This window comes from Haliaeetus albicilla, chromosome 11 (genome assembly GCF_947461875.1).
Source record: "Haliaeetus albicilla chromosome 11, bHalAlb1.1, whole genome shotgun sequence".
Classification (NCBI taxonomy): domain Eukaryota; kingdom Metazoa; phylum Chordata; class Aves; order Accipitriformes; family Accipitridae; genus Haliaeetus; species Haliaeetus albicilla.
Window position 1 is genome coordinate 21,187,157 of NC_091493.1, and position 27,941 is coordinate 21,215,097.

Below are 27,941 nucleotides of genomic sequence, written 5' to 3' on the forward strand. Positions count from 1 at the left end.
ATCACGTAGACACAAAATAAAAAGGCTGTCCCAAAAAGTTTATAAGCTAAGGAGAATTGTAAAAGTTTGCTGTAATGAATGATTTCAGTTAGTTTTAAATCCCTGGTCTAGACCTGAAAAAACTGTAGATCATTACCAAATGCCTGGACATTTTGTACTCTCATGCAGATAATGTAGCTGAAATTTAATCTCTTTAATTATTGGCAACTGTGTTTCGAATGCGCTATCCTTGTTTTATCTTCAGAATTCTGCCCTGCAGTGTGAAGAGCCCTGGCCCCAAATCAGGCAGGGGTGAAGTACAGTGTTAGTTGATTTAAACCAGATGCATGCTGCTAATTTAAGGGCACGCTGGCCTTTGCAAGAATCAGATTACTTTGCTGACAGTGTTCTATTTAGTTGGTTCTTAGTATGCATCAAAGGTGGAAAGGTTAGGTGGAATTTCAATTAGTAAGTTGATCAGAATGCACTTTTGATAAGATCATTTAAAAATGCAGCATTGGCTCTTGGTTCTGTGTGTTTCTTGCCGCTAAGGGATTACCTGTGTATTTGCTCCTTACGCGCAGTCTTTGGTAAGATTATGCACCTACATGGAAGGGAGAGGAGAGGAGGGATTCATTTGCAAAGGATGTTTTGTGCATCAGAAGTGCAGGTCACTGAATGCTGACCTGGTCGTTGGTCAAATGGAAAACACAGTCTAAATATGCGATGACATTAAATTCCCTGTGAGGGGCAGAGGAGGATTATGAAATCACCAAAGGCTCGCAGCTAAGCAGGTGAACACCATGTCCTTGTTTAAGAGAATGCTTATCTGTAGAACTTAAGAGCACTAGCCCTGGCCCAGAACCTGTGCTAGGCATTCCCTGTGCACAGTCCCCGTCCCTGACAGCAGCTAGGTCAGCTTTTTTTGCTAAAAGCCTGGATTTTCTGGAAAATAGGAAGGGAACATTTAAATAAATGTTTTCATTTAAAAAATGTAAACGCCCCTTCGTTTCTGCATTATCTTGCTAAATCTGAGACAGTTGTTTTGGATTTCTACCATGTAAAAATATCAGAATTTTTCACGAGAAAAAAAAGTCATTTTTACTTTCTCTGGTTTACATCATCTGCCCAGAAGCAAAACAAAGGTCAGAATTTAAGTCAGAGCAACTCTGTAATTTATAATCAGCACTTAAGGGTTGTGAGGAGGATGAGTGTAGGATTTTGAAACACTGCCTCTTGCTTTGTTACAGGGTGATATTATCTCTTGTGCTGGATCTTACCTGTATCTGTGGACAGTCAATGGCCAGCTTCTTGCAAGTGTTAACACCACCTGCAGCCCCGAATGCCGTATTGTTTGCTGTTGTTTTGCTGAAGTGATGGACTGGGACACACGCAGCATCATCATCACAGGAAGCACAGATGGAGTGGTGAGGGTAGGTGGATGGGAGAGAGGAAAGGGAATCCTGATTCACTGTAGACCAGAGGCAGAACTTTGCATCCTAAATGGAGAGACAGAACTACTAAAAGCCCATGCCACTTTCTTAACAGGGCAGCACAGGGCAGAAGCTGACAATCAGAGTAAAATGTTTGCTTCCTATCAATTTTTATCCTCCTCAATGGAAGAGTATTTGCCATTCAGGAAGAGTTTTGAAAATGCGCTTTTCATTCTGGTGTGGTTTTAAAAGCAAAAATTATATTGTCCATCAGAAATATGTTTGAGTCTGGTTTCTGAGAGTTGGTTCACAGCTCAGTTTATTAAGTCATACTTTCTCAGGAGCAGGAATTCACTGCTGATTCCACCTCCAGTCTGGTGGGAGAGCTTCCTGGTTTACTGGCATCCTTATTAGTGTGTCAGCCTCACAACCCTACTAGCTCCCTGCATGCATTTCTCCAGTGTGATGCCCTGCAGCATGGTGGCAGAGGGAGAGATGACTGCAAAATCCTGTTCTGATGTTAGAAGTCCAATTTCCACCCCTTGCTGGGAAGCAGGCAGCTGCATCTCTCTCTTGCTGCATTGTTATAATCCATGCTTTTTCTGTTTTTGCCCTCTTCCCGGCACAGCTGTGGAAGACTGAATACACCAATGCCACAGACCAAGCTGCTGGACTGAGACTGCAGAGAGGCACAATGGAAGAGCCAGGCAACACAGGTATGACTACAGAGTGGGCTGTGAACTGCAGTGTGACTGTGTGCTGCAGACCTTGTTTGGTCTTGAGGAAGAAGAGGGTGTGTGGGCACAGTGGTGTGAAGTAGAGGTGGTGCAGGTAACTGTTACCATTCTGTTACTGTAATCAGCAGAAGTAGCGGGCAGCCACTGCCCTACCTTAGAGACAGAGAGCAGCCCTGAGCCACCAGTCTCATGGCCACATCCAGCCTGGATGAAGCTGAAAGCTTCTTCATAGGCTCTGTCACAGGTTCTGTCAAGCTTGATAGACCACCTTGCTGCATAAACCTATGAAACTAATGAACTATCCTGGCTCCAGAAAGCCCATTCCCTTGGCACCTCTGTTGATGGTCTGTACTAAAGTATACTGGCATAATGTCAGAATGGCCAGTGCCAGATCCTGCCCTGGGATGGAACATGGAAGTTTGTTGTCCTTGCCACCTTAAATGAGGTCAGAGGCCCTTCAAACTGTTGGAGGCCAGCAACACACCCTAGTGCATGGAGCTGTTCATTCAAGGCTGTGCCAAGCTGAAGTTGATACCTGGGAGTTCTCGCAGAGCTGAGGTTAATAACATGATGGGGCTACGGTGTGGACTGGTATTAAAACCACCCCAAGCTCACTTCTCTGTTCTAACAAATACAGGAGCTGAAACCTGCCAGGGAGCTTTAAAGGCACATCCTAAATAGCACAGCTTGCTTCTTTTCACAAGCACATTTTATAAGAGAAAGGAATTATGTTGTTAGTATGTATAATTTACACCCCTTATTTGCTGTGATCCTCATTACAGACATTCTCTATTACTTCAATTTTAGGCATACAATTTGCATAAATAAAGAGCTATAGATGTAACATCTGCATAAAAAGATATTATACAGTAATTGGGCATTACCACTGAGATCTTCAGAAATGCTGTTCATGGAACTTGGCATCTACATTACTTAGATTGCTGTGTGAAAATCTTTATACATACAGAGGCATATTGCTAATGTCAAACCAGATGCCCATCCTACCTTTTGTCATGTATCAGAGTAGCTAGAGCCAGATGCTTCTAGGGAACGTGCAAGAACACCAGAGATCCCAGATGTGAGATAGTCTGGCTGTGGTAGCTACATATTTGGCTTCATTGTGGTCTCTAATCAGAGATTGCTGTAAGTCAACGCAAAAGACTCAACATTCCTTCCAAAGTCCTTGTAGTATTCTGTAATCATTTTGCAGATTCTTTCTACATGTAGAAACATCCAATTTGTTTTAAGAATTTCCTAAGTTCTTGTCCACAACTTCCTGTGGCAGAAATTTCCATGTCCTATTTACTCAGGTACGATCACATAGGCATGTCTCTGAACAAACTGAGATTTTAGCTATTTTTAAAATTTATATCTTAAACAGTTTTCTGAACGAGGACTTAAAAGCTGCCCATGGGAGCACAGCAGAATACTCCTGTTTGTGGCTTTTTCAGAAAGGATTGTAGAAGACATGCACTGACCCCAGGCATCTGGTGACGTGTAGACACACACACCTGTTTGCACGTGGGCATAAGGATGCATGTTCTCAGATGCATACAGCAACAGCGTTTAATAAAGAGTTGAGAGGTGTAATCAAAGCAGTGACATGCTCCCTTAAACCATTCATATGACTTCAGAATTATTTTAAATGGCCCAATATTCCCACATCTCATTCTATGCATTAAAGAAAATAAAATTAATACAAAACACAGCCATTAAAAAGACCAAAGTAACTATGATTGAGTTATGTTGTTAAGTGTGTGTGTATGTATGTGTGTGTATGTGAAATGTTCTCAGCATTTAATTATTGGTTCTGTTATGAGCAGATTTAGATAAGTTGATAATACCAGGGCTTTATGTAATTTCTTTTTACTAGGCAATTATGGGCTGTATTATATCCTGGCAGCAAGGTATTGTGGGGCATCTTATTAAGCATAGAGCCAGTGAAAACTGATGAACAATTTTGCTGAACTAGGCATGCAATTTAGAAAGCAATAATACACAAATCCAATTTAGCACACAATTGATACAGCCGCACGTCAGCACATGTAACTATCATAGCCACAAATTAAATTGGGATGGGCCTATTTTACAACAGCACAGGCTGAGATTAAATATATTTGTTCTCAACTTAACAACTTGCTGACCGTAAATAATAACAATCCCATCCATGCTGCCCCCAGACACTTTCTAAATATTTATTTTTGAACCACACAACAGGTAACAAGTGTGGAAAACATCTTGTTCTCTGTCGGGAACTGAATCCCAGCCTTGCCTTGACTGGAAAACCAAGTAAGACCAGCCCAGCGGTGACAGCGCTGGCTGTATCGAGGTACTGTCCTTCCCTTTGCATTGCAGCCGCTGTCCAGTGGAGGGCACTGCGCCAGCCTCGGGGTCTTCACCCAGCCCCAAATCGGCAGGGGTTTTTATTTTATTCTGGAGTTAGTATTACTGTTAGGTTTTGTGGTTTGGGTTTTGTTGTTGTTGGGTTTTTTGGTGGTTTGTGTTGTGGTTTGGTTTTTTGGGTTTTTTTGTTTGGTTGTTTTTTTTTCTTAAATCTCAGTCGAGTCACTCTCAGTCAAATGCAGACACTTGGGAGTTGGCCTGGCTAACTGTATTAAGTGAAGGATGTTGGGGCAGTCAGTGGTCAGACAGACAACCCAGGAGAAATAGCAGGTTTCAGCTAGAATAGCTGTAGAGATCAGTAGCTGCTACACTATCTCTGCACCATAGAAAAAACTCTACCCTAGGAGTTGCTGGAGGTACTGTCTCCCTAAAATGTAAATGGGAAGATTTTGGCCAATGGACAGCTTTGTTGTTAAACTCCACTCAGTTTGCACAGCCAGCAGTGTTTGAGTTTACGCAATCCCCCTCCTGCAGTTTCATCTGGCTGTAATAGTTGTTGTTATCTCCTACTCCAGGATGTTACGATGTACTGTATAAAACAGTTGCTGTCTTTCTCTCCAAAAGTGTTGGCATTTTGATAGTTGCTGAAATGATTCCTATATTCTGCATGCTCAGATTTAGAGCATTTCATGAGTGTAATGCTTATATGCATTGAAAGTGGGAAAGTTTGCAGGGGAGGGTTAGTTTCATTAGTGTTGGTGGCACTGCATGCAGCAGAGATTTCAGTGGCTGAAGCCATGATGTTATGTGCTAACAAGTCTGAATTCTGAATCTGGCCAGTAGGTTATTTAACATTCATAGAGTCTCAGAGAAGAGTAAGAGCTTCTGATCTGGCTAGATTGTTCACAACTAACCCACTGAACTCCAGGAAAGTTTGGATCCAATTCTAAGTTCAGTCTTTGAAGTACAAATCTTTGTCTACTCTATATCAGTGTTCTTCAAATTTAACATAAAAGATAACCTACTCCCCTGAATGTTGCATCCTCCTAATGGCTACACATACAGGAGAAAGCATTGATCCTATCTGTGTCTTGTTCTTAAACTTTTTTCTCTTTTTCTTTCTTTCTCAAGAAATTCCTCCAAGCTCCTAGTTGGTGATAGCTGGGGAAGAGTCTGCTGCTGGTCTGTGGATGGGTAGGAAGAAATAGCCAAGAACTCTTGTTTTTTCAGCCTTTTGGATGGAGAGAAAATTACCCTTCAGAGCATGAAAGAATCAGAGAAACTGGAAGCCTATGGTTGCAGACTGAATCTCAAAGGAGTTGTTGGACTGACCCTGCAGTCAAGTCTGATTGAAATTAGAGAATGGACTCCAAAGTTGTGAGAGACACTGACAGACATGCACATAGACAATGAGATTTTGCAGTATTTGTCCTGTGAAAACTTTTGTATTTTAAATGTTATTTTAGATATTGAGTTTGGCATAAAACATTGTATTTCACAAATAATAGCTAGCAAATAAAACTGCCTTGATTATGCCAAAGAGCAATGTAGCTTAATAAAATTCACATATTCTAATTTTAATAACATGAGATCAGAAAATACTGAGGCTTTAAACAGATGTTAAGTGAGTTTGTTGCGGTATCTTTGTTCTTACTAACATGCAGGTATGTTAATATATCCATTCCTACTCTTCCTCCTTCCCTGAATCTGCATGAAAATGTATGCATGCCTTCTGAAAAGCTATTTTGTTTGCAAAGTAAAGGTAGGAATTCCCAGGTTGATAGTGGTGCCTTTATCCAGCCCCATTGTGGACATGTGTTACAGTGCAATCTTTAGTTTCCTAATCTCTGACTTGTTTTTTTCGTAGTGAGCAAGGCAGGCAAAATGCATGGAATGGGTGAGGATGAAGATCTGACACAGTTGGTTAACATATTCTTTCATTCTCCTCCTTCACTGCCTTCTTTCCTAGCTTTGTCTAGATGATCTGTGGAATATCAGTGTATAAAACGTACTTCAAGATTTACCTTCACAATCACCCTGCATGGTAGAAGTGGGTATTTGTGGCATAATAAATTTAAGTGCCATTTGTGTCCCTAATGGAGATGGAGGAACTGTGAAAAATCAAGCTCCTTAACATGTTACGATAATTTGAAGGAGCTAAACTGACAACCTAGCTCCCTCTCTCCCCTGCCCCTCCTTGACCTGGTAAAGAAATTGAGTATCTTATCTTACACACAGAAGGGCTGAGTACCCACTTAGGCAGAGCCACTTCCTGAACATCACAGACTGGGTCAGGGCAGAGCCAGGAAGAACACGAAGGACATTATGGCCATGAAGGCCCTTGTGTTCATACCACCAAACACAGCCCTGAACAGACAGAGCTGGGAGAGTTCCCTGATTTCCGCTACACTGGGACTGGTTAGCACTGCAGGATTGTAGTCCTGTGTGTGCTGCACTGGGCAGTCAGAGATTGAGGAACGTGAGGAACTGCTATATGCCAAAATCTTGGTGCTAGAGACTTGCCAGCATCATTTGAAAGAATCTGGATTAGGAGACAGGTTTTTACCAGTTGTCTTCTAACTACACCATCAACTTTCTTCTTCTTGTAGGGCACTGCTTTGTTAATGACTCTTATTTTGAATTATGTTGCTGAATGAGAAAGACTGCCTATGGCAAACAGCTTCCTTCCTTACTAAGTGCTGAGACATGTCCCCGCCCTAACCCACCCCACAGCTTGGTCTAACCTCCACAGTGAGTGAGGTAATTGCCTGTAGAAAATGTAGTAATTAGAGGCTAGCTCGTGATGCAGACATACAAGGAAGACTGTATTATGTCTACACAGATGACCTGGCTGGTTATCCTTTCTAACCTCCAAGTGTGTGACTTGATGTCTCAAATACTATCCTTTCTGTGCTCAGTGAAACATACACTGAAAACAGGCCAAAACGCACCAAAGTTTTTGCAATCAAAGTAACCCTATGGAGCAAAGGTGGACCATGCCCATCTTTCCTTTTCTTGAGGACTGGGGAAAGGTCAATTGTCACAGAATTCAACAAAATTAAGTACACTGTTTCTTTCCTCTTCCTTCTGCACATTCCTTAAAAATAACCTGTGATTTGGATACTTGGACTCCTGTCAGCTGTGAATACAGCTTTACTGAACCATGATAAAGGTGATTAAGAGCCATGAAAGAAGCTCACTACCTATGTTTTAATTTACCTAGTATGCATCTTGATAGCTTGCTAATTGTGTCTCCTCCTTTAGCCTTTTCATGCAGCCTGTCTGCAAATAACAGATACTTCCTTTCCTAGAGCCGGCACTGGCACCTACTTTGCAGCCTGGACAGCTGTACTAATGGCTCCAATGCTCTAGACATCAACCTGACTTTGTTTGGTGTAAGAAGAGGCTAGCTGTAGGCTAGCCATGCATGGATTTGACAGGCTCATCTCCTTGTGCCTAACATCAGTTGTCTTACATCTTCAAGAGAAGGATGAGGTGCATCAGCTGTTTTGGATCACTAGAACAAATCCAAAGTGTGCAAGTGTGAATGGAAGTCAGCAGGTTACCAACTAATGTCTTCCTGAGTCAAGCTTGTTCTAATGTTCAGGGAGTTGTAATTTGGGAGAATATAAAAGGCGAATGGATAGAAGTGGGTTGCAATTTCCCCCTGGTGAAAATTCTGGTTAGGAGTGATTTTTTGGTTGAAAAAGTTTTGGTTTCTTCTCTAGCTCTAGAGGCTCTTTCCTCAGAGTTGTAAGTCATGGGAAGAAATTCATACTGTGAGTACCAAAAGCACCACTCCTTGCTTGCAGAGTTAAGGCACAAATGTAAGCATGTTGCAGTCATCACATTCCCTAGGTCTGATACAGCCAGTGTGTGCAACAGTGGTAGAGTGCTACCTGGTCATTTTTCTGCAGGCAAGTCTCTGTGACATGAACTTTTTGCTAGAAAGTTGTAATATATGGTTGAACAATTAGCTGAAACTAATGCTCTTACAAGCACCTACTTTTATATTTGCGTTGGTGTCCTGTGTATTTGATAAATGATGAATGTCCATGAAATTCTCTCAGCTCTAGATGTGGAGGTAGCTTTCACTGACACATAGACAAGACTTGGTGCTAGCTCAGGGGCAGTAGTGGTGCCTACTTGGTGGGTATCCTGATGTGATACTCATTCTCTCAGGGCCGCGTGGGATGTAGGGGTAGCAGATCTAGAACATGCTTGAAAAATTAAGCAAGTAGAGCAATTCCACAGCAAATACTTTGAGCACAACTCCATTGTTGCTGTAAGTGGCACAGTGTGAACATCAACAGAGTGTTGTAATTATCTCCGAACCAACTTTTGCAAGGGGTAAGTAGCTCAGGGTGAGAATTACCCTTAAAAGAAATCCAATCCCATTAGGATAAGAAATGCAGAAAAAAGGCACAGTCTTACCTCTGCCCTGTAGGGAAAACAAGAAGAGAAATGTGGAACAGCACAACCTTTATGTGACTTTAAAAATCAGTTTAATCTAATCGAGGATCATAAACCCTAAAATGCCTTAATCACACTTATTTGGTTATTGCATAGATGATCTTGCTTCCTTGTTCGGCGATAGAAGTCTTATAAATGTTACAGTGAGCATTAAATACTGGCTGATTTCTGTAGCTTTCTGTTGGCTACTAAACACCAGAGCTGCCTGTGCATTGCCGGGCCTTTGCATCCTCATAAAAAAGAATTTGCTCAAACCTTTTTTGAGAAACCCATGCAAACCGATCTGTAACTCCCACAGGAAAGTTTCCCCTGTGATTGTCACCATGTGCTACTGTTTCCAAGTCCTTTTCATACAGGGATCTCAAAGCTTGTTACAAGAGGGTATTGGTGAGAAGATCATCTCATTCATGATTGCCTATGGCTGTCACAAGGGAAGTTATCTGAGAGCCATATGAGCTAAAATAATTTGCAGGAATATGCTCCCTTCTGCATGAAAATGCAGCCTGTTATGCTTGTCTCTCATTTTTTGGGAGGGACATCCAAAGAAAGTTGAAAAAGGAGCCCAGAAAAGCTCTGGACCTGATCCCAGCTCTCTTGTCTCCTCCCACTTGGTACTGAGCACCTCTGAGCCAGGTAGGTGGAGTGATTTGTTTGCTTATGGTCACACACATCACTTAAGGATCAGACTAGTTGTTGCATTATGGTGTCACTCTTCAGATGTTTGCATAGCAATTACTGTCATTGACATCAGGTAGGCTGATGGGGAGGTGTGAGAGAGAACAGGACTGGTGGAGTGTCCTGATTTCAGCTGGGATAGAGTTAATTGTCTTCCTAGTAGCTGGTATAGTGCTATGTTTTTGAGCTAGGTATAAAAAGAACGTTGGTAACACTGATGTTTTCAGTTGTTGCTAAGTAATGTTTAGTCTAAAGTCAAGGATTTTTCAGCTTCTGATGCCCAGCCAGCAAGAAGGCTGGAGGGGCACAAGAAGTTGGGAGGGGACACAGCCAAGGCAGCTGACCCAAAGTGGCCAAAGGGGTATTCCATACCATGTGATGCAACATCTAGTATATAAACTGGGGGGGTGGGGCAGTGGGGATCACCGCTCAGGGGCTAACTGGGCATTGATCGGTGGGTGGTGAGCAATTGCACTGGGTATCATTTGTATATTCCAATCCTTCTATTATTACTGTTATCATTTTATTAGTGTTATCTTTATCATTATTAGTTTCTTCTTTTCTGTTCTATTAAACCGTTCTTATCTCAACCCGCGAGTTTTACTTTTTTTTCTGATTCTCTCCCCCATCCCACTGGGTTGGGGGGGAAGTGAGTGAGCGGCTGTGTGGTGCTTAGTTGCTGGTTGGAGTTAAACCATGACATGGAGGAATGCCAACCTTCCCTACACTTGTTGTCATCAGAGCTCTTCCCAAGTGTCAGGAGGCTCCTGGAAATTTGCCACATGAAGTTTTTAAAAGGGAACCCCCTCATTCCCTGCACTGGAGTTAAATGTCTTATGGAAACTTGGCATCTGGAACCAGGCAGCCTTCAGCAGTACATTGGGATCTTGGTAACGCAGCCTTCAGCAGTACATTGGGATCTTGGTAACCATGAGTAATATTTGCTGTAATGAGTATTGAGCAAATGTAGGCCTTATGATGGGGACAGCTATGCCTGTGTTCAGTCATCACTTGATGTGTTTCATACTCAAGTGTTACAACCCTATGCATGTGACGGGTTGTTGTTGTAGGACAGTCACTGAGGGAGCAACGGTGAGTGTGCTGGCTGGGTGGCTGGAGCTGAGGATGTCAGGTGAGTCCTGTGGTGGAAAGAACATCATGAGCTCTTATGGATGGGGGACAAGCTGTCTCTGTGTGGGTGACTGCAACAGCAGCATGAGAACTTTCCCTGTTTCAGGTCAGAAATTGTCTCCTTGTTCAGCTTGGACAGGAGACTCTAAGGACTTTGCTTCTCCCTTGTACACCTGTTCCCTAGCCAAGAGGGACAACGAAAAGTCATGCTCCCATAGCTACTCCAGTTTTGGTGGGATGCTCAGCTCTCATGGGCGGAGCGCAGGGATTAAGCCACTGCAATGAACAGTGCTCTCCGGCCACTCCTGTGCTCAGTCCATTCCCCATGGTCTCCTGGCTGTGGCAGTCTCTAGTGGAGAGGTGGTGATAAGTTAAATCTCCTCTGCCAATGTCTATGTCTTTATACCCCCTTATTTTACTGACACTGCTGGACTAACCAAAATAAAATGCAGTCAAGGTGTAGTCATGTAAGTTCCCATCTTTGACTGTCACAGTTGCAGAGCACCAGATCTGGGAAGCAAGCAAAAGGCATATCTTTATTGTGACAGTGGGACCATGCATGTTGTAAACAAGGGATTCCAGCAGTGTTATTGAAATAACCATAGTTGCTGCCAGACTATGAGGTAATTTGGTTGGGAAGGCGAAACTCTGATTTGCTCCAACGCCTTTGTCTGCCCAGCAGGCTGGCTTCTGCCTGTAACCTGGCATTTGTTGACTTTTGTTGTGTAATGACTCAGTTGCCACCTTGCTGGGTGTAGCAGCCTGTGCTGTTCATGGTGGGTGTCTGTCTGAAGCTCCGCACAGCTCTTGGCTCTTCAGAGCCCGATTATGAGCTGAATATATACTCTGTATTTGGGCTGTATATTTACAGGACCTTCCTTGTGGCAGTGCTGGGACTGTGATAAGTGGGAGGAGGCCCACTAGAAATCTACTCAAGCAGGTCTAATTGTACCAAATAGAACAGCTCAGTAGAGTGGAAAATAGTCCTTATATATCTACCCGAAGAAGATAATGACCTTTTAAATAACAGAAGCAATTTTATTTCAATACCCCAATTACTCTGAACTCTCAAATGTCAAAGTGCCGAGCACTTTCAAAATAACTTAATTTAGACATTTATAGCACTTAGACACTGCTAGTTTCTTATCTAACCTAATTATGGGTTGTACAGGAAATTGCAAAGCATCCCAATTAATGTTATTTTTTATAGTGATACATAGGAGTGGCCTTTGGCATTTGCTGTCATCATGTGCACAGTGATTTACTAATTTTGGCTTTTGAGTTAGTTCCCTGGCAGGACACAACTCTCCTCTTCTCTGGCTGTTCTTTGAGAGCAAGCAAGGAGGAAGTAGAGGTAGAAGTGAGCATAGCTATGTTTGCCTGAGGGATTTGAAGGGCACATGTTCCCGTGAGAGCAGAGTGCCATTGCAAAGCAGGACCATTTAAGGCGTAGAGGTGCCATGTAGAATAATGATGGCTGGCTGTCAATCTTGTTGATCCTCTCTGATCTGAGCACCTAGGCCAGGATTCTCCACTTACTTGTGTCCCACAGGACTAGTGCAGGGGAATGAGATTTGTAAAGCTGCTTAACTGGCTGCCTGAAAAATCCCTTCACAGATGGTGCTGAGCAGTTTTCCTTCTAGTTTCTGTGCTCAGCAGGCAGAATCAGAGGTGGAGGAAGTGGTGTAGCACCACTGAGCAGCATCCAGTGATGCCTTGTTTGCTTTTATGGTAAGGGAAGGACACGCGTCACGTTACCATGTTTGAAAGTGATAACTGTTGCACATCCCCATGTCTTTTTTGCCCTGTATGTTTTACGTGATGCCTTGGTTCTGTGCTGTACTTCCCCCCTGGTGTCAGAGAGAACTGTTAGTAGTCAGAGAAGTTCCTGCACGCCTCCTCTTTCCTGAGGATAATCCAAAAGATCAAGAGCTAATTTCTCAAAGATAGATGTGGGGCTGTGGGTAGCTATGTACTGTAGCTGCTGTCAGCTGTGCCCAAGACCATGCCAGTCCAGAACAGGAAGGCAAAAGCCCTCAAAGGTGATCTTGTCTTGTGCAGCTCTGTGCACAGAGCCCTAATGCACTGTTGCATTCTCATTCACTTCCTTATGGTAAAATATTGCTGCAGACAAGATAGATAGGACTTTAACATGGTTTAACAACTCAAATTAAATCCAAGAGGGAAAGTTTTTAGTTTGACTCAACAGCTTGCGTTCAAGAGGGGCACAGGGAACAGGCATGCAGGAAGCTAAGAAGTCCCTTTGCCCAAAGTTTTTCCCTAGCCAGGACCAGAACCCAAGTGAGCTTGCCTGGGGACCCTGTGCACAGGACCTCCTACTTCCCTGGTGTGAGATGCAGGAGAGTCCCAGGTCCTGCACAGCAGGGAGAAATGCAGTTGCAGCGACTAGCTGTGTTATGTACTAAAATGAAAACCTGAGCAAGTCTCAGCTGGAGGCTCGAAAAGGACTGCCAGAACGTTTCTGACTGGGGTAGTCAAAGACTGAAAAGCCTCTCATGGGGTTTGCATACAACCCAGCAATGCTGGTGAGGAACAGGAGAGACTTAACACAATATGGTGCCAAGACGGGTAGGACCCTTACCCTACCTATTGCTATACAGTCAGTAGAGCACTCTGCTTCAGCATTTAGCCTCTGAGTAGAAATGCTGGAATATGGAACTGCTGTGAAGTTTGCTGAAAGCGCTGGGGTGGTCAGGGAGAGGGGTTGTTTGAGATCCACGTGTTGGAGCTATGTTGTGTTTTGTGCAGGTGTTTCAGCAGGTGTTTTCCCATGTGGGCTGTGCTCAGAATGGGATCTGGGAAGCCAGCTCAGAATCCAAATCTAACCATTCCCTGAATTTCCAGGGCTGTTTTCTCTGGAATAATTTGTTAATCTTTTCCACAGAAGCAGTGTTGGGAATCATTTGTTCTTTACAAGACGAAAGCCTGACAGAATTGAGGTTGTCAATTCTCTTTTCAACTTTCCTTTCAATAGTCTTCAAATATGGAGAAGCCTGTTAGGAGGAAAGGGAGATGTTCTGGATGTCTACTGGGGAAAAGGCAAGAAGATATAGCCTATATGCTAGGAAGCATTTTGAATGATTAGGGCTGTGGAAATGGATGGTGAGAAGAGTATAGAACCTTATCATTGCACGTTTCTAAGAAGAGGTTAGACCAACCTCTACCAGGTTAAGTCAGGCTGAGTTGGTCCAACATGGAGATCAAGTAATAGACTAGCTGACATCTCAAAATATGTTCTATCTCCATTTTCTCTTTTTTTTCCGAGAGGAATAACACAAACTTAGAGTATTTTATTGACACGCAGTTTTTCAATCTACCCTGCCTCGCAACCAAGGTAGTAAAATGGAGTCAAACTAGGTGATGGAATAAAGTACACCAAATGAGTATATTTCAGATTAGTGCAGGAAACTCAGAAGAGCAACTGTTATGCAGCGGAATTTAGGAATTTTATGTTTTACCCTGGCAAGTTAGACCGAATCCAAAAAGGGTCTTTGCTCCTTGATGTCAGTCACCAGCGGTGTTTTGGAGAAGCCCTCAAAAAGCAGAATTTGACCTACAAATCAAACATCAAATGAGACCACATCTGGTCTGAGTCCTGCTATGCTAGCAGAATCTGGCCAAACCCTGGCTAAGTACAAAAGTTTATTGAACTTCTTAATGAAAAGAACCCCACAATTTGTTTTTCTAAAACAAATAATTTACTTGTAATTACAGAGATAATGACATTCTGACCACACCTACCAATTAGAAAGTTGTAATAAAGAGTAATAAAACACCTTTTCCTTGGGCTGCAGAATCAATCCCCACACAGCCCGCAACACTAATATGATTTACTCCTATTTGCTGATGGAGGATTCTAGTAATAAAATTTAATGTGGAGGAACAAGGTGCATTTAACCAAAGCTGTAAACATCTCTAATTCTATTTAAAGCTATAGGATGCAGTACATTAACATTTAACTATCTGATACTAAATTGGCATGAAGCTAATAAAGCTGTATTTGTCAAAATTTCAGCACTAGCCCATGTTTTACCAATGACAACAGAAGGAGTAACCAAAATAGTATGACTCAGCAGACTCCAACTGCTGCTTAATAAGGTATTAAGAGTCTTCATGGGAGCTCCTGTCATAAAAGAACAGTGAACCACGTTCAGCTCTGTTGTTTTGCTGAAGCCAGATGGAGTTAGGCCAGACATTAATTCGGCCTTGCCGTTCCTGTTAGAAGGAGCTAAATCCAATTTATTCTGCATTTCTCCCACCAAAGCACATCATACTCTGTGAAATTTTCTTCTCTGTAGTCTTTAAAGTGAGTATACTTAAAGATGTACAATTAATTGCAAGGTAAAGGATGATGTTTTTCTTTCTCCAATGATATGATCTGACATTATTAAATCTGGGTGGACGCTGCATAACAAAAGGCATAGGAAATGTCTACTCAAGAAGATGGGTGTTCTCCTAAGTAGTATTTCTGGCCTCCTTTCGCTCAGCTGGTCTGTTGCCTTTCAGGGTTCTGCTGTCATCTGAAGTCAGTCACAAATGGAAAAAAAAATTAAAATCATGGAACTTCTGCAGAATGAAAAATTCAATTGCCACCTATTGGGATTGTCTAAATGCTGAGTATGAGATAAACATATATCCTCAAATTGTTCTCTAGCAAGCAATAAATCCTACACAGACTGAGAGAACTTATTGCACCAAAGAAGGTAATTTATTTAGCTCAATTAACTATTATTTTGGGGAATTAGATATCAAATATAAACAAGAATATATAGAATATTAATACACAAAGAATGGTATTCATTAAAATACTGGGCATAAACATACAGTAGACGATTTTTCTGAACAATGGGCACAATGGCCAGTTGTATGTAAAAGGAATGTTTATATACATCAAACTTTAGAAAGTTTTCACAACTAAGTGGTCAACTCATTAATGTGTTAGGGTTTTATTTTTAATTCCAAAGGAATCACTAATAAGTTCTATTTATATATACTAAATATAGTATATATACTATACTTTTCTGAGGCCTTCCTTACACCTGTCTGCATAAGCGATGTCCTCTCTGAATAGTCAGTTGAACTCTGGCTGTTCCAAAATTGATCCCTGAATGTTTGATCACTCTTTAGCACCAATTTCTTTTTGGTCAATGAGTTGATTGCTGTTGTCATTGAAAGTCCATCACCCAATCAGAGGACAAGGAAAGATACCATACCCTTTTGGTGTGTGATTAAACTCCTGGGATAATGAAAACGTGAAACAAACATTTTCTTGACAGCTCACAAATGCAAACATTAAAAATGCAAATAATTACTAGCAAACCTCTTGATAAAAGCTAGCTTTAGTTTGGAAAGAACTGTTTTGATGAGGGACTAGAGTTGGAATTTGTACTGTACATAATGGCCAAGCTTTTCTTAAATTCTCTTTTTTATACAAGAGATTTTTATCTAACATGGAAGCAGGTGACTGTATTTTACATTTACACATCCTGGCTATACAGTAACAGATTATGTATGCTGCCTAATTTCTATCCCTGTTCAAAAAAAGTTAAAAAGCAGTTTATACAGACTCGCTTATTCTGGTAAAACCCTCCAAAAGGCAGCGATGTGTTCTATCCCTTTGTTGTGTGTCCCCATTCCTGCGTTGTAAGTCCTGCCCAACTCTTCTGTGCTCCCATGCGGTAACAGGAGTAAGAGCATGAGTATTCCTGCAATGGTTCCCAGCTGTGCTCTGAGCCCCGGTGAGAAGTTGCTGTATCACTAAAAAGGCCTGACCTGTAAAGGAGGAAGCAACTTGGATCACCTTGGTGAGGATTTCAAAACCCAAGGCCTGGGAGTGCTACTCCAAAATCCACACTGGATACTGCTGAATGAGTGGCCTGTCAAGCGGCTCCCTCCCAGACCTGGAGAGGACCTGGCACACAACAAATATCAGATCTCCATGGCCTGATGGTGAGCTAAAGAGCCCATGCTTTTATGTGTCCATTAACTCTATGGTTACTCGAGGGCTAAAGCTTCTCAAGGGCTGAAAGGTGTTGGGTACCCAACTCACCCTGAGCTTTGGTGGAATTTGGGCATTGTAGATTTCAAAGCTTGAAAACATCAGTCTAGCTATCCTTCATGACTGAAATGCCTAGGATGCCACAGAATACCCCATTTTCCAGGAATGTGTATCAAAGGAAAGGGAAGAATTCCTTCTCAGTTATCAAGAGGTGAAGAAAGAGGAAGAGTATTTTGTGCTCTCACATTAGGCTCATTTCCCTATCTCCTGAGCCCTGGTCTTTCCAAAGAAATAACTCCAACGCAAGTGAGCAGGGTGTTAATGGAGTCTGCTCCATACTAAAGGAGAAGCTGTGTGATTTTTCCTCTAACTCAGCAGCTCAGTAATGTAGGCCACAGGAGGAAACTGTTGCAGGTTTGGAAACACCAATCTAAATCAAGGCCAAAAGCAGTGTCCTGGTTCTGCCAAAGTCTTTTGCTTACTATCAAGTTTTTCCTACTCCCAATCAGAATTTTAAAAAGGTCAAATCCTGGAAAGTGCTCCCAAGCTACAAATATTCTTCCTTAAATTATTGGGGTTTAACTATGAATGTTTCTTTTGGATTATTTTGAAATGTTTGTTTTCAAGCACTTAAGAAGCACTTTACTAAAAGTAACATAAGTTTTTAAAGACAATGTCATTTAAAAGGGAATTTGAAAATATAGAAACCAAACCTTTTTATAACTATTTCTGGAGGGAAACAAAAGAAAAAGTAGTTTTAGCTTTTCCTTTGCTGTGAAAAAAAGTCTCAGCTTTACTGAGCTAATATTTTTCTGATGGAAACAACAGCATTCAATTGACAAATTTCCTGGTCAGTGGTCTTTGTCTTCAGAAGCAGGCTGATGTGCATAGATCCTGCTACTAGTCCTTCTGAGGCTTGCTAAAATGTTGATGTTTGCAGCTGGACTTGTCACATTAGTATCAAAGAAGGAATAATGTTTGGTATGGAAAATGCCCCAGGTGGAACTTCAGTCCATTTAAAACAGGGGGGCTGAACACTATGAAGGGTGTCTCTCGGATGTCACTTGTAGACCAGCTGCTTTTTCTATGATTACTTTCAACTACATTTTGTTTAAAAGTCTCATAGAGAAATAGAAGTGCGTGAATGGAAATAAAAAAATAAGGACATTTGTATGATTTTTATAAATAAACAGCACAGCAAGAATTAAATAGAACACAGGCAAAGGCCATTTATACAGGCATGAACTATTACAGCTTGTTCTCCTCAAAGAGTATCTGTGCATAGACTGTCGTACTGGGAATGCCTTTGGCTTCCTGAATCGGCTTCATAAGTTCAAGTTCAGCGTATGTTAAATTCTCCTCTGCGATTTTTGGCTAGGAAACAGAACCAAGAAATTACAGTTATAATGTTGTTACCACTGAATATAAATATTCTATAGAATGGGCTATATTTCTTCTCTCACACATGCTAATTCTACTATGCTGTTAATCAGCACTAGATTTAGTTGATAGAAGATGAAATTAATATTAATAATAAGAAACAGGAAATAGTAGGATTTTCAGGTTAATTTCCAATTTCTCTTCGTTTCTCAAACACTGAACATTTTAATTGGACAATTCAAATACTGCAAATTTGAAAGATGTGTGTTAGCAAAATGTTCAGCCTCTTTAATCCTAAATTTCCCAGTTTAATTTTAGTTATTGCAGATTACACAATTTGAAATATATATGCCAGATTTGCTTCCTAGCTGTACACATTGGACCAGTTACATCTCTAATCACAGCCACTCACAGTATCTCTCAATATGTTTCTTAACAGAACCAAAAACCGTGTTAAAAGTATGCAGAAGGCAGCAAAAATGGACAGAATTGAGTTACTGTCATTCCAATGTGATTTCACCACTTTTGCCGTGCTATAGATGAGTTCAGAGTTTAGAACAAAGGCCATACCACCAAAGCTGTCTGATGTATTACAGTGGTTGAGTTTTAGACTTAAATCTATAAAACTTAGCTAAGAGAGATGTTATCAAGACAATTTACTGAACAAATTTCACGTGCGTAACAGGATAGCTTCCTACTGCTATTGGGGACTTCATCCAGACTCAGAGTGGTGGCTTAGAAGAGGAAAGTCTTGTCTTGTGTTCCTTTGTGTGTGTTGGCTCATCAGCTGGGAGTGGGTTATTCATAACAAATTCAGCTCAGAAAATGTAGCAACAAATAAAAGAGTTGCTGTGGAATTGTATGTGGGGCCCTAGTACTTAAAATAGATTTCAGTTCATCTGTAGAAGATTAAAGTCTGTGCTTCCTGAAGAAGGGTGAAGTGCTAAGGCCCTGTGAAAGTGAAGAACTGGAGAATTTGTTCTTTTATCTTTTCAGGTACTGTGTTCTACCTGAATATAACTGGTGTCCTCAAGTTTAAGCCTAAAAAGGACAATTAAAACAAACAAAAAAACATTTCAGCCATGCAAATTTTTGCAGTCACAAGTCTATACCTCATAGAAAAGGTAGCATCTCTAAGACCAAGAAAGGCTTTGCCAGTTGTAAACTGAAAACTGACTCAAAGTTCATAAACCAAGATTTTCCATGCAGTATTTAAATGTTATAATGAAGAAATTGACAATATTTTCCAATGCCAAGAGTTTCCTTTATGTTTTATTTACTGCTATTTATTTCTTTCTGATTTAACATAAATGATTCCTGTTTCCTTGAAATGTGTTTGAATAAATATTATATTGTCTTCTGGCTAAAAAGATAAACATCTAATATCCTCTGAAATCAGTCCCCGTGCTCCCTCGCTTCCTGTCTTTTGCACTGCTCTGGAATCCTCTCATTTTGCCTTGACAGTTGCTCATTGTTTCCCCTTGGGTGGATCAGTTTACACTTTTCCAGCATTAATTTAATCTTATTTCTTCTCTGCAGATCCAATCCTGAAATACTTTGTGCAGCTGCTGTTGCAAGTGGTGTCGTTGAAGTCAGTTGATCTGTGTGTGTGAGTAAAGGCCATTTGCAGGCTGTCTGCAGGTCTGTAATCTTTGCGTTCGATTATTCACATAGTCTTTCCTCCTCCCCTTGCATGGGTAGTCCTATTTGATCTCAGCTTCTAGTCCTCATTCACTATCAAATGCGCCACTGTTGACTACACAGAAAATTTCCTGCTTTCATTGAATTCTCTTGTGTAATGATGTAAAAGGATGTCCTGTGGATCCCAGCCTGATCTTGTATGTAACAGAATTAGAATCACACATTTCTTTTCTTTGTTTGTGTATCAGGACTGAACTGAACCACAGTGTTTAAAGACATCTGTCCTATCCTGGCTTTGGTGGCTTAAAGGGTTAGAAAATACTCTCGGTCAACTACTTTGATGATTATCAATTATTACATTCCCCTCTTCCTTCTAGCCAGAGAGTATTAGCCTCAGTTTCTAGATGCTTAAGTTGTTTTTGCCTTTTATGGTATGTTAAAGATTCCTTTTGAGATCTCAAAACTATATGTGCCCACCTATTCAATAGTTAGTACAGAGGCTAAATACAGGAGTTGAGGCTGGAAATCACAATAACATCAGCAAATGTTGAAGATTTTCTTCTCAGTGTAATGATAGCTTATCTAGTCCCTATTTGAAGGTATTGGGAGTTTTGCTGACAACTTCAGTGGGTGTCACCTCAGACCCTCAATGCAGAATGATATAGTGCATGTGAAAAGCCTCCTAAAAATGAATCTGATAAAACTTTCAAACAAGCTGTTAGTCACTGCCAGAGTAAAACTCTACATCTCCTAAGACTGACCTGGTACATCTTTTGAAGTAGAAATATTTTCATTGTTCTGTAGAAATCAGTTGCTCAGAGCAAGCTAAATCTGTATATGCTTTCCCCTTTGCTGTTTAATTGTATTTCATGTTATGTTTCCATTTAGAAAATGCCGCATGTCCTAAAATAGCCACCCCAACGCCCAGCTCATGTAAATTTTAGAACTAAGATTTATGAAATCATATTGTCCAGGTGTTCTATTATATTATCTCAAAATTGCATTGTTTTCCAGTGTAGATTATCTCTTTATTCTTACTTTATTCTATTATGTTTGGATATGAAAAATAACACTAGATTCCCCAAAACAAGTCATTGGGCAGTAGTGGCTGATGTGTTGCTTTCATACATTTTTATGATGTTCCTATAGTAAACATAATTTAATAAAGCCAAAACACACTAAATAAATAATTGCATCTAGAAAAGCAATAAAACCAAATAAAATTAGTACTTTCATAAGTGGAAAAGGTACTTCAATTACTGCTACAAGCAACAGCACACCATAAAATGTGTAGAATAATTTCCCTTATGCATATTTCTAGTATGTAATAATTTGATTGAAAATATGAGGAAACACACAGGAGGTTCAAAATTGTGAAGGGTATACAGTTTTCAGCAAAGGATGCGTAATAACAGTGCATGGAAGCCAACACTACTTTAAAGTACCTATGGTAGCCAGGGTTTTATTCCATATACTCTTCTGTACTTCATTTATCAGCCACATGTTTAATTTAATTTTGCTGGTTTGTTTGTCCAAAACCATTTTTTTTTGAACAGGCAGGGAAAGAAAACTAATTCTCTGATTTCATATCTCATTTGGATTGGATAGCGTTTTGGCAGTGTAAACCTGGAATCCTGCCACCACCTCCTTTTTGGAACAATAATGTGACTTTAATAACTGATGTTAGACGTGGGACTGATACTAGGGCAGAAGAGGAAGAGACAGTGAATGACTGGCCATTCACCTCTATCTTTCCATCCTGGCTCTTCACTTAGGAGGTCATTGGGATTTCTATGGCTACAACACCCTTTCCTGAAAAATTCCATCATTGTTCTAAAATAACATTGAAATGATTTCTTCAAATAGAATTCTATTCCAATGTGACATTTCTAGATACAGTCTTTATCTTGTATCTCTGTTTTCTCATCTTGGGATCACACACTTTGCACAAATACAAATTAGGAAGAGTCATCATTTTCCAGTGTATCTTCTGGCAAATGCAAAATGACCCCTCTTCCAGATTTCTTCCAGTTTAATTTTAGTTTATTCCAGTCACATGGGCAATTATTCGAATGAGTTCACTTATAGGAACATTTTTCTTAATAAACAATCTGCAAAGTCTATCATGTGAGTATTTAAAGGAAACTAAAGTATGTGTATACATAGTTTTGTTTTTATTGAGTTTGTCCAGTATATAAACATGTTAGAAATTACCTAGAAGGGTTGGATTTTTTAATGAAAATTACTCTGATTTTTATGTCATGATTACCAGGAATAAATTTAACTTGTCTGGAAAAAAGAACTGATGTCAACTTGCACTTACAGATTACTGCAATCTCATTGTTCCATGACCACACCAGTTATCATGAAGATGACAAAATGAATGTGAATTTCTAATTTAAAAAAAAAAAAATTCCCCTGGTTCTAGTTTACCATCAAAAATAAGCAGAAAAGGGCTCAATTCCCAGTTCACTTCAATCTTATATATTTTAGTGACTATTGCTGCAGACATTTGCCTTGGAATTCAGTGTCTATATGATCACATGTGATGTTTTTGTTTGGGATATGATGCAGAAGGATTTTAACACGGACCAGGGCAAGAAAACTGTTTATAGACCAAACTGAATTTTCACCTCTAAGTTCTCTGGATTTAACAAGCATATGTCCCAAGTTCCAGTCAGAGCTTCACAATATTTTTAGTAATCCTAATTTCCTGCAGCAAGACTTGAAAATAAAACCCCACCCTCACTGGCATGCCCTGTGCTCGTTGGTGAATCTATTAGGTTAGCAAGGATAAAACCTTGCCAAGTATGCATATGTTTGCTGGTTTGATTGCCAATACATGGCAAATTGCCACCTATGGACTGGCCATGCTGTGCTGTTGGGTGCACACTGCGGTGCCAGGGGGATGCTGTAGGAAATGTAAATGGGAAAGGTACAGAATCAAGAGATGGTAGTGAGGTTTTTTTGATCCAGTCTCTAGGAATTGCACTCCTTTCCAGGTTACTCCACAGCACAAAGAAAGCAGCCCTGCCCCAGTGTCATGAAGTAGCTCTTTCTTAGCAAGCACATGCTGGAACTACCATTTTTTCTCTCCCTTTCTCTTGCAAAGGCCAAACTCGAATCTTTGGCCTTTTCCCTTTCATATTTGAGAAACATCCTGGTTTGTAGTCACACTCAGTAAAGAGCTCCACAGGAAAAATGCGGATACTGTCCAGATGGCATGGCCCAGGAGCATCCTGTGTCCCCACCTGAGCACACTCAGTCAGAAAGTGTCTAGACAGGACTCTCCAGGCCGACTGGATGGGCTTTGGCCACAGGTACAGATTGTTGCTTCTTTCTGCTTGAATGCCCAGATGGGAGGAAAGTGCATACTGCGTGCAGCCTAAGGAAAAGGGGGTAGCCCATCTTTTCCTCTGGCTATCTTCTTTTCATAAGCATCCTTTTTTTGAAGCTGTCAGAGGGAATGGCATATGTCTGCCAGCTTGGCTATCACCGGAGGGTCAGTTATGGAGGTAAAGGCAAGAGTGTGCTGAAGTGAAGATTCAGTATGTTTGGTGGACAGGCTGCAACCCTCTTGTGTGGGCCACCGGGACGGGGGAGACAGCACATGCTAGCAGTGAGGTTAGGCAGGATTTTGCAAAGTTAATAGTGAGAAAGCTCACTGTACACTGTAACGTCAGAGAGAAAAGGATTAGCCTTCGACAGTCCTTTTTTTTAATATACACTGGAAAATCACTCTCTCTAGAATGTGTGGTCTTGTGCTGAAATCAGTAGCACTCCTCAGGGCCACAGATACACTTTATGCTCAAACCCTATGAACTTTGGTGGGACGGCTCCTTCATTAAGGTAGTAACTTAACTCAGGAGTTAGAAAGAGATCTTTTTTTTTTTTATCTTTAGTGCTTCGAGAGTTTACCAATCTCAGTGTCTTGATTGCAGGCAGAAATCCAGAGATTCCCCTGGAAGGGAGGAACTTCAAAAATTACTTCTGCAGACATTCATGTAAATCTGAAGCTAGATCTGCAAGATGAGTTATCTCCTAGAAATGCAACTGTTGGCCAGTAAGAGTGTTGAAATATCAAGGGAGCTGTTGTCTTCGCAGTGCCAAAGCTGAGAAACAGGACATTGGGAAATATGGAGAGTAGGAAGTATGACTTTTAGTGGCACTATCAGTTAAAAAGGACAGGTTGTTTCCATTAAGATGCCTATTTTTCACTCCCTAGAGTAAAAAATACTTCCCAGACTCCCTGGAAACAATATTTACAACAATTTGTGAAGCCTCTTTCAGCATTGCATCTCAATTTTGCTATTGAATCCCACAGAAGTGATGATAACAAAGTCAGGGACAAAGATGATTTACTAAGTCACATTGAATAATTTTATTTTAAAGAAATAGAATCCCACAAATGTAGGGCAGGTAGTGACTCTAAGGGGTGAGCCATTCCACCTTTCTTCATTAACAGAATTAACTATACCTGGCAGAGGTTTGTCCAGCCTGTTTTAACAGCTTTTGGGGAAGAGCATCATCACCTTTGCTAATGCTTTATTCCTTTTACAGTTGCAGAATTATTCCTAGATTCTAAACCAACATTGCTGGAAATCAGGTTGATTTCTTCTTATCCTTCAAAAAGGCCCAAGGAAGTAATTAAAGGTTTTCAGTTCTCTGGTGACACTTCTACTACTCCAAATGTCTTATCACACAAAAATCACCTGCTGTGGGATTTTGTAAATACACAAGTCTCGGCACAATTCCAGCAAGATATGTTATGTATTTGTACAAACTGTTCCTTCTTGGGAGTAAGGATAGCAACCTGTGATCTGAATGGGAAAGCAGGCATAACTCAGTAGTTATGAGTATGTTGTGTTCTGAGTGTCAACCTGAACGTGTAAATGATATTAATGTTCCTATGGACATCTCACATCTTAAGGAGAGACTTGAAAAGAAAAAAAAAAAGATTATTCATCTCACAGATAGAGAAATTACGTGGACTGGATAGAAATATTCAAGAATCACAGGGAGTCAAGGAAAAAAATGTTTACAACTCCTTTGTATATCATATGTACAATGTTACTTGAAGTCTGTGGAGATCAATAATACCTTAAGAAATTGGGAATTTAAATCATCACCCATTGTTATATATTGTGGAGGAAACAACTCTTCTAACAGAGGGTGGCATAGCTTTTAATTTAAAATCATCCAGGAGAAAGGAAGACCTGCTTATTCCCAGATCCAGAATCCACAGATTACTGAACAGATGTATTTCACTTCCTTTTTCTTTCTCAAGGAAAGGGCCACTACTACCTACAGGTTAAGAATAACGAGGAATCCCACTAGTTGCACAAAAAAACCTGACTAGCCTACCTTTCCTAGCTAGTTTCATGCATATGCTACTGTCCATATTGCCCAGTTGAAACCAGGACAGGTATAAGACTGGTTTAAATGACATAGTGCTTAATTGTAAGATGAAAAAGAAGACAGGGAAAAAAATCAGTTTGTCCATCAAGTACAATCTTGCAATGTGTAAATTTGCTCCCAGGTTGCAGTGAGGCTGAAGCTGCAGGACAGCAGGCTGGAGCCCAGCTTAGAAGGCACAAATTTCCCAGCAATCAAAAACCAAAAGCAGCTCTTTACATTTCAGAGCTCTGACGTGGTAATCAGACTGCAGACAATTCACTCGCACATCTAGACCCCTCTCCCAAAAGGACTCCAGGATCACTGGTTCTGATATACGGTGGATCTGGTTGGTTTGTTGTACAATGGGAAACGTACTCCTGAAACCTGAAAGTCAAAAGGATTTTTCAGGTGAAGGAAACTTAAGCTTCTGGGCAGCTTTAGGAGCGCCTGTCTTCATTGCTTGATTCAGGAGTATACAACAATGTAGAACACTGAGCTAAATGTGTAATGCTGAAAGCTTGATTTTGCTCACTACATGCGGATGATGAGACCAAGTCACAGCCTTCTCAGCTCCACAGGTGTCAAACCTATGTCAAGTTCCTGCTCAAAACAACACCCTTCTGCTTTGTGGACATGGTAGGAGCAGGGAAGCTGTCCTTTGAATGAATACTTGTAAATTCCAGACTTTCAGACATATTACTCACTACAGAGTAAGCACTTTCAGCACAAGGACTGTCCTGACCTGCACTGGCTGGCACTCAGCACATTGTCAGCGCTTAGCCTATAATGGTATATAAGGATGGGATTTTCAAAGCTGCAGAAGGAAACCTGTGCTTCCCATTTCTGTTACATCTGTTAAACCTGGGAATCCAGATCTCTGAGCTGGCTTTTCAAATCTTAGCATAAAATATGTAAGTGGTGCCTAAAAAAGGCAGGCAGGTAGAATGCGTGCCCAAGATTGTGCTTTCACTCAAAGTTAACAAAATGAATTCCAGAAATTTCCCTTAGTCTTAGATAACCATAAGCCCTTCCTGTTTCTCAGGTAGCTTTTACATTATCATCATCAAAAGAAAAGCTCTGCAATGGTGTGGTGCCAGGTCACCAATGATCCAATCCATGCTGAGATAAGTAATGTTGTCTATGCTGTATGAGCTGAAGGTAGAAGGATGTTTCTCCTAAATAGCTCAGCTATGGTTACTGAAAGCAGTCTGCTTCAGAAGTCACACAGGACCAATATGTATTCTGTGGTGGGGAACAAGAGAAGCCAGATACACTCTGGTAAAGAGGTTATTCAAGACGTTAGTCAGTGTAGGAACAGCAGAAGCCAACTCTTATGTACTGTGTGCTTTACATGTACAATGTGTTTGAAGAACTAAGCCCAAGGGGATCATTTGTAATACAGGATATACCTACTTGATTTCAAAGTGGGATGATTATATGACTTAGCAGAGGCCGCATAAGACATCAGCAAAATCAGAAAGGTTCCCTATAGCCTGTCTTATCTGTGCAGGTATTCCTCCCCTTAAAATTTAGTGTGAAAATGATGAAGTCAACAAAAATTTTGCATAAGTAAAGATTGCAGGATTTGGTCTAACCTGAAGTCATGTCCTTCCCATTGGCTCTAGTGAATCACACAGGAGCTCCTAAGCTTGGTGGTGCAAACCTTCATGAAAAGACACTGAAACCTTTTCATTTAGATGATGTTCTATAACTGGCACTCTTGGGCTATGACAACTAATCTCTAGGAAGCAATGAAAGACTTACCAGAAAATTTGGTTGAGGAAGTATAAGATTTATCTCTACGAACTCAAAGGGCTAAGTACTTAAGGCTATAGCAGAACAGTCCTTAGAGAGCAGAATTTGTGGATCCCCAGAATTTTGTTCTTCCTAATGACTCTCTGTACTTCTTGCACGCCATAAAAACCATCCCTTTTTGCATTTCAGCATCTCTATTTCCTTTGATCTGTACACATTTCTCATTGATGCTAATAGAGAATGACACTGATGGGGAATATTTTTGCAACAAGGGGAGCATAGAATTGTTATTCTGGCTAAAGCAAAAGCAATATGACTTAAGCAGAGTTTTTAAAAGGCTTTACTCAAGGCTGTGCAATTGAACACGATATTAGGCTTTCTCTCTCGTTTCTGTTTTTGGGGGGGTTTTGGTTGGGTTTTTTTGTGTTTTGTTTTGTTTTTTTTTAATTTTCATTGAGATTATGTCCATATTTTATCCAGGTTATTGTGTTCTTGTAAAATTATACTGCAACCCACTCCAGCACGTTAACAACAAAAGAAATTCTCTAGCTTATTATAAACATCTTTCAAGAAACCAGAAACACATGTCCTCTGGAAATAATTTTGCTGGTATTTAGGTTATTACAAAAAATTTCCCAAAACACTGGAATTATTTTGTAATGTTCCCTGATACTCTAGTTTGTTTGCTTAGGTTTTCTAGAATATTGTCCTGGTGCCCCGGTGTGGTACCTTCCTTGGATTGCACAGGGAAGCTGCAGAAGAAGTCCAGAAACTCAGCAATTTGAGTCTGTCTTTGAAGTGACGATTACCTAGTAACTATGTTCTATCAGTGAAAAAAGACCTAGTGCAGACACCAGCTGTGCAATAATTACAGTTGGAAAGAAAAAATTATCTTATCCTGCAGAGATTTGGCAGGATGATGATAATACTTTTTTCCCCCAAAGTAGACTGAAGATTTAAAATCCAAGAAATTTTTGA

General features: G+C 40.6%; 2 protein-coding genes across 4 annotated transcripts in view; one reads left to right on the plus strand and one right to left on the minus strand.

Annotated features, from left to right (window-relative positions):
- WDFY4 (WDFY family member 4) overlaps positions 1-10,230 on the plus strand; it is a 149,186-nt gene extending 138,956 nt beyond the window's left edge. Inside the window, exons 59-62 of the mRNA XM_069796554.1 lie at positions 1,230-1,412; positions 2,041-2,128; positions 4,367-4,478; positions 5,624-10,230. Of these exons, the coding sequence (XP_069652655.1) occupies positions 1,230-1,412; positions 2,041-2,128; positions 4,367-4,478; positions 5,624-5,690 (450 nt within the window). The 3' untranslated portion in view covers positions 5,691-10,230. The remainder of the gene's footprint in view (positions 1-1,229; positions 1,413-2,040; positions 2,129-4,366; positions 4,479-5,623) is intronic.
- Positions 1-27,941, minus strand: part of LOC104322770 (V-set and transmembrane domain-containing protein 4) — a 95,073-nt gene that overhangs the window by 38,332 nt on the left and 28,800 nt on the right. The window contains exon 8 of one of the 3 annotated variants that reach the window (XM_069796557.1): positions 15,479-18,164. The exons of the other annotated variants lie outside the window; for them this stretch is intronic. Coding sequence (XP_069652658.1) covers positions 18,039-18,164 — 126 coding nt within the window. The 3' untranslated portion in view covers positions 15,479-18,038. Of the gene's footprint in view, positions 1-15,478; positions 18,165-27,941 lie in introns of those variants that run through there. 3 annotated transcript variants of the gene reach the window in all.